Source organism: Crinia signifera, chromosome 9 (assembly GCF_055691185.1).
Source record: "Crinia signifera chromosome 9, ASM5569118v1, whole genome shotgun sequence".
NCBI lineage: Eukaryota > Metazoa > Chordata > Amphibia > Anura > Myobatrachidae > Crinia > Crinia signifera.
Genome location: NC_139225.1, coordinates 2513975 through 2526573, shown reverse-complemented (window position 1 = coordinate 2526573; position 12599 = coordinate 2513975). Strand labels below are relative to the sequence as shown.

Genomic DNA, 12599 nt, shown 5'->3' with positions numbered 1-12599 from the left:
GAAGTGGCCCATGGCAACCAATCAGCTGCTCTGTATAATTTTATATTATGCAAATAATAGATGTTACTTCAGTGCTGATTGGTCGCCATTTGCTAATTGATCTCTGCCTCATTTCTTATCCCTTATCACTGCTTCATATATCTACCCCAAAGTTTGGTAACCACTGATATTATTCCCTATAATCTGGGGGCTTCTCGGAATGCCAAGTGAGCCACAAAGACTGGGCACACAGACTGGGCACACAGACTAGCACAGCAGCAGGACATTGATTTGCCAGAAATCAGTAGGATTAATCAGTCGCTATAGGATGCAGAATCTTATCTGCTAAAATGCTCTGGAATCTCGGTCTGAATCAGAGGTAGAGGAAGCGACGATGTTTAGTCCCAATGTGTACCGCTGGAGGACACATTTCGGAGAGAGGTCATTTCAGTGAATGATTGTGGGAGGTAATAGAGGGGTGACTAGCCAGATGCAGATGGGCCATGGCCAGCGACTGCATCTTATGTCACAGTTGCATTGACATTGGTGCCCATGTAACGGCGGCCATTTTGCACCTCCATAGCAATGGTAAGTGTTTCTATTGGAAGCCCGTCACTGTGGCATTGGAATAAAGTCACAGTATTGGCTACAGCTGCACCAATCAGGGAATGATTGTTAGGATAAAGGGTCAGATTCGGAGATGTACACAAGAACAATTGCTAATATATGCTAATAACTTGGGCGCCATCTTGTCCATAGGGACACCCATTACCAACATCCATCTCTTACTTACAAAAGCAGAAACCTCGAACGCACATTGCTCATCCACTAAACCGCTGAGGAATACTCTGCTGTGTCATACAGAACGGCTCTACTAAGGACTAAGGACTCCCCTGCAGTCCTCTAGCCCCTATACCACCCTGAAACACGTGAATCACTGGTAGATTTTTACGCAGGCCTCAGCTATTAAAATACTAACAGTTGTTGATTTATTATTTGACTAAGGGGGGTATCCAGGGAGCATCAGTGAATAGCCCCCAGCGAACCGGTCAGCCGTTGCAAGTTACCACTGCTAATAGGATACCGGCTTTGAGGATCAAGCAAGCACTGATTTAGGAGAGAAAGAAAGGGAAAGTTTAGTCCATTAAATGGGTCATCCAGAAACAGCAGAGTAATCGTAATAATGTAGTAGGCCAAGAACATTTCTGTCAGGTTATCAAAGCATCGGATCACCCGTATCCCCGACACATTGAGATGATGTCATCGTCAAGCTCCAGCAGAAGAGTTCCATTGCCCCTGTCCGCAGTGTCAATGGCGTCCGTGTGGAAGGGATCTCTCCTGGGTCTGACCTGCTTTTGGAACAGTGTTCCATATCCCAGGTCAGAACCAGGACTTTGGTGTGAAAGAGGCATATGATCCAGAATAGGATGGCGATAGACAAAAATACATGTATATACCCATCTTCACATGCTGAAACTTGCTATGGTAACCCATACACAGAGATCCATCCAAATAAGACCCTCTGTATGCAGATAGACAAAATGTGGTTTGCCCCAATGCAGGCACTCAGAGATAAAAGAGGTGCAAATATATATATATATATATATATATATATATATATATATATATATATATATATATATATAATTATAAAAGTCTAACTCCTCCTCGCCTCTATGAGGTGAAGTATCGCCAGTGACCACTAGATGAACCAAAATACTCCTATGTGTGCTAAAAATTGTCATAACAGAAAGTGAAAGCAATTTTTGCAGGGGCACAAAAATTGGAGGAAGGAGCAAGGGGGGGGGGGTGGGGAAGAGAGTTTGTGGGCTAAAAACTGTCACAGCTCAAAGTTAAAGTACAAACAGTCACAGCTCAAGTATATTGCAGAAGCCGAAATTTTAACTAGTACGTAATAAAAGGTTGTGTCACATTTTCCTGCTGAATGAATGACCCCCCACTTTTCCCAAAAGTAACAAACTTTTATCAACTTTGAAGGCATACCGAGCATAATTAATGCTAATTCCACATATCTGCTAGAACCCATGGCAACCATTAGTTCAGCGTGAGATAGACTGGTCAGTGGTCCATGTATGTCTACGGGCTGTTGCTTCCCACACAAAGCTATTACAGAACATTTTTGGTGTGTGACAAAAACCCCTTTTCTATTGCAACAAGTTGTGTTCTAGTTGCTGCCAGTTCATTGATAAAGCCACCATAGCCCCAGGGATTGGCCGCTCTGTCGGAGACCCGGGGACAGATGTGCTTTGGTATTCCTTTCCCGGGAGAGCCCTTTCTTCCGACATCGACTAATGTTACCTAAGGAGAATGCCGTGGAAGGTGAGCTCACCTGAACAGGCTCTCAGCAAACAGCAGCCCATATGGGCTCTGATTTGTGACCCTGATAAAGCGCAGGGTCAGGCCGCAGCCTGGCGTCTTTCATCTAGAGGCCACAGGGGGGTAGGGAGAGGACGGGATTTTGTAGCACAGAGAAATGAAAGCAGTGTTATTGTATGCGGTTTATAGATCCCTAGGAAAAGGAAACCGCATTCTGCAGTGTCAGATAAACCCCAGCAATAGTTTTCCTGTATCTTTGATTACGATCAAAATGTTACCAACCAGTGGTAAGTTGCCAGTCGTCTCTCAGCAGGTCACGGAACACCATGCACAAAGGTCTGAGCGTATCGATGTGATTAAAAAAAAAATACCCAATACATTGTTAAGTTTCTTTTCTTGATTAACCCTTTGACCTGTAATGTCACCGTATTTAGGAAATATAATCTTTATTTTTTTTTTTACCCAACATTTTTTAGTTGAATTGATATAACAAATGTGAGCGACGCTGGCATTTATAGGGGATATTTTGCACATCCCTCACAGATGTTGACATTCAGACAGTTAATTTTTCACTTTACAGTCGGAAAGCTAAGAGAACGCTTACCTGTGTGATTTTCTGTTTTTACCAAATCCAATATAATTTCCACAATTATTTATTGTTTTCTTTTTGCAATTTTATTCTGCTTTTTGTTTGTCTTATTGAAGGACACGCTACCAATTTCATTTGCAGATCGGGAAGTGAACTGAGTGTTGTAAAATTGCCTTCCCCATAGACTATTAATATGCAGAACTATTTTATCATAAATCCCCTTTGATCCTTAATTTTTTGTTTTGTTTCTTTTAACAATTTTTAATGATTAGTAATTATTCAAGTGTTGGATGATTACCATGACAACTACAGTCACATAGCACATGTAGTGAGTACAGAAGCTTTGCAATGCCCTTTTGAGATGTTTTCAATGTGACATCCTCACCCTCTTTCTCCCTCATCTGCCATCACACAACAAGCCGGCTCTGAAAGCCTGTGTGTAGGAGACTCCTTGTCAGCCATACTTGTTTTCCCTCCAGACAGATTTTGAAATGGAGATAATTATTTGCAGGATGATGCGTAACAAAATTAGGCACATGCTTAAAAGTTATTTAACACACTGAAGAAACGAATACTCCTGTGTGAGAGTGACGATTTAACATTTGTTTTTAGTAGTAGCCAGTTCCTGTTATATGGTTTAATTTCTTGTTATATATCTTATTTAAAATACCTGACGCAGCCTTTTATTAGTAAATGTAAATGGTGGCTAGTTGAACGTCTTACTGTAATAAGCTATATTGTCACAGTGGGGTTCATTTACTAAGATAGGACTTCTATTGGGTTCAAATATATAGTATTGACCATGTTTAGGTCAACAACACCATGATTGACCACTAGTGGTCGGAGGCATCTAGTTAGATGCTGAAACTTGGTCGAGCACGTCTAGTTATACAGCAACGGGATAACGCCGCCTGTAAATGATTGACGGTAACGCGTTCGACAGTAGCAAGGTCGGTACAAGACTTTCATGTGTTTTTTGTGCCGAATATCACAGGGGTCCTCGTGTACACTGTATATGTGCACAGTGTCCCCTTGCATGGCTCGCTGCACTCGTCATGCTTTGGGTGCGGTGACTTGCTACGCTCGGCATACTATTAAAATCTAGATCTATAACCGCTTGGGTAGTGAACCAAGTGGATCTGCACCAAAAACATGAGATACTTATTTCAACATTGCTACTGTCGATCACGTTCCCGTCGACCGTTTACAGGCATCGATCTCCCGTCACTGTCTAGACTCAGTCGACCAAGCCTTCTGCCGCTAGTAATCTTCCAAGGTAATGTGGACCTAAATATGATCTATCCGCCGTCCGGATATGGTTCTATTGGAGAAGGCATATTACTACGGGCAACCAATCAGATTCTATCTCGCTAAATAAGAAGTAGATTCTGATTGGTTGGTATGTGCAACATCTGATCTTCAATAGAACTCTTATTTTAGTAGATTTGAACCCAGTGGCTCCATACTATATATAAAGACTACAACCTCCTTTGTTCTGAAGTTGTATATAGTGATGGCATTTCTCTGCACTCTTTATGAAGATCTATTTGTGTCCTTAGGTTATTGGTACAGTCCAGAGTGTGAGTTTGTGCGCGGCTGTATCTCCAAATCTCAGGAGCTGGTGGAAGGGAAGGTGCAATTGTCTATCGTGAAGGGACAAGTTAACGTGCTGGGGAGAGAGTCACCGCAGTCCCTGTATAATGCGGAGCTGGTCAGGTAAGCTGGTCACTAGTTCTGCTGGTTGTAGAATTACTTTTACGTTCATATAGACTAGTACAAGTGATCACGTGGGCGACCATGTTGGGACACCCACCCCTCTTCCTGTTTATAAATGACAGGAATAGCTGTAAAACATACAACTGTTAAGGCTCAGGGCTTCCCCTATTAGATGTACATCACCAGGAGACCATGTCTTGCTTGGTTGAACATCAGTGGAGGCTCCTACCTCTTTGCGGGAGGGGGGCTGCCTCTGGCCGCAGGCACCCCCCTCCCCCTGTCCTCCTGCCCCCGGCGCCTGTCCTATGATTGCGGATGCCGGGACTGGCGCATGCGCAGTACAAACATCTGTACTGCGCATGCGGCCAGCTTGTATGGGCAGCTTCGGCAACAGCCCATAGAAGGAATCTTGGTCCCGGCACCTGTACAAAATAAATTACAGGCACCGGGACCAGAGCGTGCGCAGTACGACAGTGCATGCGCAATTGCCAATTTTGCCCAGCAGCGCGCACAAAGGCGTCTTGGAGGGAGGGAACACCTCCCAATGGGGCTGCCTTGGTGACTGGCAGGTCGGACTTCCAATAGGAAGTCACTGCCAGTCACAGCGAAGCCAGTGCAGTACTTTCATTCACTGCGGCATAGCTGCTCTCACCAAAAGGAAACAAACGTCCCAGAATGCTTTGCTCATAGCGCTGAAAAATCAAGCTTGGCCCTCAGAAGAGGGATCTTTAATGTCCCCTGCCTTTCAGAGTAGGGACAGTGTCTCTACTGGTAGAAGGTCCCTTTTCTAAAGGGGACCTTCTAAGCAGCTGATTGGCTGATTTCTGCGTATTGCCTTGGACAGCCTTCTGTATACTGCCGCTACACAAACCCTGTTCTCTTGTACGTATACTTGCTGTAGCTCTGTGCACGGTCCGCTACATGCTACCACTTGTACTTGATGCAGTTCCTCAGAATTGTAACTCTTCGCACCCTCCATCAGTTTGGGGGGTTGCAGTATCTATGTCCAGCTATAGCGCACCTGCCTAACAATAAAGTGTAGATGCAAATTGATTTCTGTTTATCACTTCTAAAGGGAGAGAGAACTCCGATTATCCCCCCCCCCCCCCTTACACACACACTACCACCAACCATGGGTGACTCTCCCCCCCCCCTTCCTCCCGTGTGTTCCAAATCAGCAGCTTCTCAAACCACCTCCACCCCCCTCATTATGTCACTCTCTCTCTTGGAGGTTCTATGAATAAAGTCAAAAGAAGAAAAAAAAATCGCCTAAAGTGAGAGCGCGATCAGTGGAGAGCCGGCTTTTATACTCACCGTGCGCCAACCATTTGCCTTTCTTCTTTTTGACTTCTGCATTTCTGCTTTGAAAGCTTTTGAATGACAGCATAACGGGAAGCAGGGGGAGCGAGCGAGCTGCTGCAACTAACACAGGGTGGAAATGCCTTCGCACAGTGGGTATAAAGTAACGTAATTATAGAGCAGGTCAGAGTCACTTCAATGAGCAAAAATAAAAGCCACCGGTTTTCTTCGCTGTCTCTTTCCTTCATACTTTAGTTTCACGTCAAGGGAGGTAAAATCATTCTCAAGTCGTGTGGGTTTTTTTTTTTTCTCCCACAATTTAAGGATGGTGGTAATTTATATTGGGAGGGGTAGTAGATGCTGGTAGGGCAAGGCGGCGGTTTGGCTTTACAATCCCCCTGTTTCAATCTTGCTGTAATAGTTAGTTCGATATTAACCGCAAGTAGGGAGCACGCGACGACTGATGGGAACTGGAGCGGGGACAGGGGGAATGCAGGAGAACTGCTAATGGGGAATAGCAGACGTAATTGGGAGAAATTCACAGACATAATCCTGAGCGATTATTGAGCGGCATAAAAGACGTTTACGTGAAACAAGGGTCAGAGCGTGGAACACATTGCACCAATATTGGTTCTGCCAGCCAACATACTGGCGTCAGAGTTCCTTCTGTATAAAATTCTGTTGGCGGTTATTCACTTTGGTTATTCATACCTGCGCGCTAGAATGCGTTTATTTAAAGCTTAACGACGCCCCAAATCCTCTCGCTTACACATCCGCGGACAAGTGCCCGCCCTTCAATGGTTACTTACCATCGAATGATTTTTCCTCTGTTTGCAGCTGATAAGTAGCCCAGAACTTACTTTTCGGCTGCATGGCGTTCTGGGAATTGGGGGTGGGCACCGACACGTCATATGACAGTATTGAAATATTTCTCCGGTTATGAAATCCAGAACCATTTTTCAGTGTACTGTATAGATCTTCCACCGGTTGTTTGCAGGAAGTTGAACCCATGAACCTAAAACTGTCACTAGACATTCGTGCCGATCACTTCACCACCGAGCTGCCTCACAATTCATACAGGTTCCACAAGGACATATACTGGATTCCATTGCCAAGCCAGCTGCAGTTATTTAGCTTATCGTGTATTTTAGGAGAACACACACACGCGCACGTACTCACATACACACTTGATTTATAAAAGTGTGTTAAAAAATGTCTGCAATATTTCATGCCCTACCAACCACTAGGGCATGGTGGGAGAATAAAACCGTGCCCGAAGCATAGCGAGCAGATGCGGTACATTGAAAACTGTGTCCATGTCGGCTGTGTTGACATTTGGATCACAAAACAAGGAAAAACCCCATGTCGACCTTTTGACTGTCCACCTTTCCCCATGTCCACCTAACGCTTGTCGACCAACTTGCTGTAGACCAAACGATCCCACCCCGTTCTGTAATGGAAGGAAGTTGTGTTCCCCTTCAGGTTTGTCTGTCTTCCTGTTATCCTGCTTGTGTTGAGGTGGTTTCTCCATAGAGCACAGAGCGCAGGCTTGGTGGCCATCTAGAGACGTATCTGCTAAATGTTTGTGGATGTAGCAACATTGCCAAGTGGGCGGAAGGTGAAGATGCACTATGGTCACAGATCCAGATCTGTCCTGATCAATTCATTTAGATCATTTTATTCCACAAAGCAAAGGATGGAATATTCACTTCATTTCCCATATACCCTCAGAACACATTGATTCATACCGTCTTTCCCCGATAATTAGACCTACCCCGATAATAAGCCCTACCCCAGATTTTGGACGCTGGTCCAAAATAAGCCCTCCCCCGAAATTAAGCCCTACCATTTTTCCCATTCATTTGTATGTACACCATGTACACCATATGTGTAGCCTCCGCTGGTCCCCCGCTGGTCCCCCGCTGACCCCCGCTGACCCCCGCTGACCCCCGCTGCCCTCCGCTTACTCACCGCAGCTCCCGTTCCCAGGGATGCATTGCGGTGGGCGCGGCGTGACGTCACGCCGCGCACATCGCGCCGCGCAGATCACGCTGACTGACTGACTGACTGGCTGGCTGCTGCTCACCACACAGCGGTGGCACAGCACAACGAATATCCATTTAAACTGGTACCGTACAAACAAACAGGTGGGGGCATAAAATACAGGCACAAATTGTGGCATTTCATAAAGGCGCAGTATGGGATGTTTTAAAGGCAGTGGGGAAACAGGTGGGGGCATAAAATACAGGCACAAATTGTGGCATTTCATAAAGGCGCAGTATGGGATGTTTTAAAGGCAGCTGTTTTAGGACATTTGCTGTCAAGGTCTATTAAAATAAGCCCTCCCCCGAAAATAAGACCTATGGTCTTTTTTGGAGGAAAAAAAAAAATAAGACAGTGTCTTATTATCGGGGAAAGACGGTATTACAATGGCGAAGCACTATGGGCCTAATTCAGACCTGTACGCTGGGCTGCATATACTCACAGCCTAGCGAACATGTAGGGCATCCCACCGCCCCACCGAACCCCCCCACCCCTGCTGCTGAATCCCTTCGCTAGAACACACCCCCATGAATTTGGTGGAAGGGGAGAGACCCCTGACCATTGAATGATCTCTCTCCCTTTGGTAATAAGTCAGTCTAGACTAACTCTTATTTCCGCCGCTGATCGCTGAATACTGGGCAGGCGCTGAAGTCATGTGATGTCAGCCCCAAGCAGGGGAATGGCCAGCATTTTTATGGGGGCGCTGTGCATTCTCCTGCTCCAGCCCTCATCCCGCCCCCTCTGCAGTGAATGACCAAAGCCATTTGCTCCCAAGGTTTGCGCTTGCACATATTCGCACATGCACAAACCCCCCACCATTCGGATCCGAACAAATGGGTCTGAATTGGCCCGTGTGTCACCTCTACACGTAAATATGGTAAATGCCATGTCATTATTATTATAATGGCCAATTACTATGATATTTTTGGTCCCGTATATTTTTTACATCATTTTTTTATGGATTTAAAGGAGATATTTTCGCATAGTTGTCAGACATTTTAGGATTCTATGATATTTTATGTATATTGGTGCAACCAACAAAATGTCGGTCTCCAAAATGGCCGTCACAATGTGGATATGTTCACCTTAGATCTTACTCTTCTTGTATAAGCATTTTCCGTCTCTTCCCTGTACAGCATGGACAAGCAAGGGGATTATGAGCCCAGCGATGCATCTGGATTCATCAAGATCAACGCTGTGAGGTGAGTTGTACTGTGTACTGCATGAATAGCCTCAGGTGCCTGGGTGTCCAAGTAGCCATGGTGGATTGCACCAAAATATTCGGCGACCATCTCATTTCTTAGACCGTCAGACCTGATTCAGACCCTATTGCAAGGCTGAAAATTCACAGCATTGCTGGTTATGGAACGACTGCACATGTGCACGCTAAGTAGTGCGCACGTGCAAGCCGCGATGGATTGTCATCGCTGGCCGTTCACAACTTGATATGACAGTTGGCCAGCGTTTGTGGACGGCATACCAGCGTTTTCTGGGAGTGTCCCAGAAAATGCAGATGGTGCCCGGACGTTGGGAGGGAGTGATGTCAGCGGTCCCGATCTCACCACAGCCGTCACAGGGCCGAGTAAGTCGGCGGCTGCAAATAAGGGGATTCCATTCCTGGGGGGGGGGGGGGGGGCTTTTACCTTTAGACTGTGTCTAGCTAGGCCCTTTTGGAACATTTCTAAATATCCTATAACACTACTAAAAAACACTCCTAAATCTTGTATCCAATCACGTCACTGATGGGGAGATTTATCACATTTTGGAAAGGGATAGTCCCATTCCATTCCAACCTGTCAGCCTCTAACAATCATCTTACAGGCTGTGGCTGTGCTAGAAAGTGATTGGTTGCTGTATATCTGGTCATACCCTTTCCCTCGCTATCATGGCTTCTCTGAATTCATATTTTACATCTGGATTAATAGAATTACTGCTGCGTTTCTATTGCAGTCCAAGTTTTAAGATGCTATCTATGCTTGAGTCCAAATGGCTATATCAAATTGATTGAGTTATTAAATTAAGTCACCTGTGCTCAAGCATGGAAATCCTTAAAACCTGGACTGTAATGGCAGGAACACTCTAGGTTCTACCCCTTTCAGATAGGTTGACCCGGGTTATGGCTTATTCTGAAAGGATCCTCCAAAAACAACCCGGGTTGAGTGACAACGCAATCCAACCCGAGAAGTGAACATGATTGACGGGAGAATGACCAGGATGGCGGTAACCTGGGTGATATGACCTGGTCCTGTTTACAGCATGGGTGTGCAGTGTAAATGGCACCAGAGCTGCAGTGTGATTGGGGTCTGGCCTGGGTCGTACCCGGATTAAAGATACGATTTTACTATGGGCAACCATAAAATCTACTTCTTTATTTATCACTTTCTAGAAGGTAATGGAGTCTTAGTAAATAAACCATGTAGCTTTCCCACATAAGTCATCCTGACCATCTGCCCTGCAGGAGACACTCACGTGAAATTCGGAATAAATATACCAGTATTAACATTTGGATGTGAATAGCCAGAAATGCATTATTATGGCTGAGTGTAAATGTTCTATCGCACATTGGGCGCCGAGTGGGATGCACTAAGCCCGAGAAGTGATAAAGTGGAGAGTGGGGCAGCGTTCACCTGCTCGCTAAGCAGGGAATATACGCCGCTTAGCGAACCCGTCTGAATCCGGCCTTTTGTACCTCACGTGCTTCCTCAGCATTAACATAAAAAGCTTTTATCCTGTTTTAATTGGCTTTATTCAAAGCTTTTGAATCACCAGTGATCTTCCGCCACCCTTCCATCTTCTAAGTCATTTACGTGGAAGGTGAAAGTTAAAGCAGCATCATTCTTGCATTATTTTAATAAGAGGCTCCTTGACTTATTAACAAATAACTTTGACCTTGCGACTTCTTTCCATTGCCGAATATGATTTGCATGAATGAGGACATTTCTTTGCTAATTTAATCCCCCCTCACCTCGACATTCCTTGTTTTCTGTCTGGTTTACAGGTTAAAAGAATATCACCGTTTGCAAAAGAAGGTCACCGCTCACACAAAATGAAAAATGGGGCGCCAACACAAAGCAGAAAGAGAAGAACGCCATTCTGTGCGCATTTTATTCACCACCCTCTTGCCGCTTCCCCACATTCATTGATTGGTTTGTGTTATCATTACAGATCTTTTGTGCAGTAAATCACAGGTTACGGAAGTCTGTCTCTGGCTTTCTCAGTCCTGTGGAAGAGCAATTACAGGGATTTGTATAGTTTAATGGGTTAAACTTGCTGTTAATACATAGATCTGAAAGGAAATCATTGCAGTAGAGCTTATAAAAAAAATAAAAAAATTCCTCACCGTCCTTCTAAGTAGTGGGCTTATTTTGTTAATGTGCTGTATGTGTGCAAATACCTGGTTCTCGTGAAGGGAGAGAAAGACGTTGAAAATAATTATATACATTAATATGGCAAATGCAAAAGATGGAAACTTTAAAGGATGAAACCCAAAAAAATGTTTTTTAGCCGTCACAAACAAGCCCCAGACCTGATCACACTCTGATTGGCTACTTGTGCTTCAGTATACCTTAGAACTGCAAATTAGTATACCACAGAGTGGCCTACCCTCCTGGGATGGCCGGGAGGCTCCCGAAACTCGGGTCCCCCTCCCGGCCCCCCGGAAAGGTGGGCAAACCTCCCAGATTCAGGACCCCCACTCTGCCCCCTGGTCGCAGTGTCCTCCCCCTGACCATGCCGTTTAAGTACTGGGTCTCCGAGGAGGGGGCGGGGCTAAAATGTCATAATCGCATCATTTTAGCCCTGCCCCCTCCATGGAGATCTGTGAATCGGGTTATTTCCTGACCTGTGGGTGGGGCTTGATGATGTCACGCTCAAGCTCCTCCCCCGAAGTGCTGCTGAAAGTGAGGAGACTAGAAAAGTAGGCAACACTGGTATACCATAGTGTATTATAAAAAAAACATATTTATTTGTATCAAACATACTAGTTAAATGTCCATCAAAATGACGGCTTCTGTAATGTACTTTCAATTTTGCGCTGTGACCGTTTTTAGCCCACAAACTCTCCACCCCACCCCCCAGTCCCCATCTGTCTTCGCAGCTCCTTCGCTCTATATCCATCAAGTTTGAAACAGATCAGTGTCCCTGTAAAATTGCTTTCACTTTCTGTTATGACATATTTTATCATTATTTATATATTACGTTATTTATATAGAGCACACATATTCTGCAGAACTTTTACAGAGAATATTTGAACATTCACATCAGTCCCTGCCCCAGTGGAGCTTACAATCTATATTCCCTTCCTCATGGACACACACACAGACATGGGATAATTTTGTTGGGCGCCATTCCAGTATAGTTTTGGATTGTGGAAGTACCCGGAGGAAACCCACACAAGCTTGGGGATCAAACCCATGACCTCAATGCTGTGAAGCAGTAATGCTAACCATTGCACAGTCCGTGCTAGCACACAAAGGAGTAATTTGGTCTGTTGGCCTCTAGTGGTCACTATCTGTACTTCACCTCATTCAGGTCCGGTCCATAAATACTGGGACATAGACACAATTCTCATATTTTGGGCTCTATACACCACCACAATGGATTTGAAATGAACCAAACAAGATGTGCTTTATCTGCA

At 45.0% G+C, this 12599-nt stretch overlaps 1 protein-coding gene across 2 annotated transcripts in view; it reads left to right on the top strand.

Annotated features, from left to right (window-relative positions):
• ASS1 (argininosuccinate synthase 1) overlaps positions 1-11307 on the top strand; it is a 103908-nt gene extending 92601 nt beyond the window's left edge. For both annotated transcript variants that reach the window (XM_083160882.1, XM_083160883.1), the window contains 3 exons: positions 4465-4621; positions 9100-9165; positions 10962-11307. In XM_083160882.1, coding sequence (XP_083017008.1) covers positions 4465-4621; positions 9100-9165; positions 10962-11013 — 275 coding nt within the window. In that variant the 3' untranslated portion in view covers positions 11014-11307. The remainder of the gene's footprint in view (positions 1-4464; positions 4622-9099; positions 9166-10961) is intronic.
• Positions 11308-12599: the final 1292 nt, after the last annotated feature.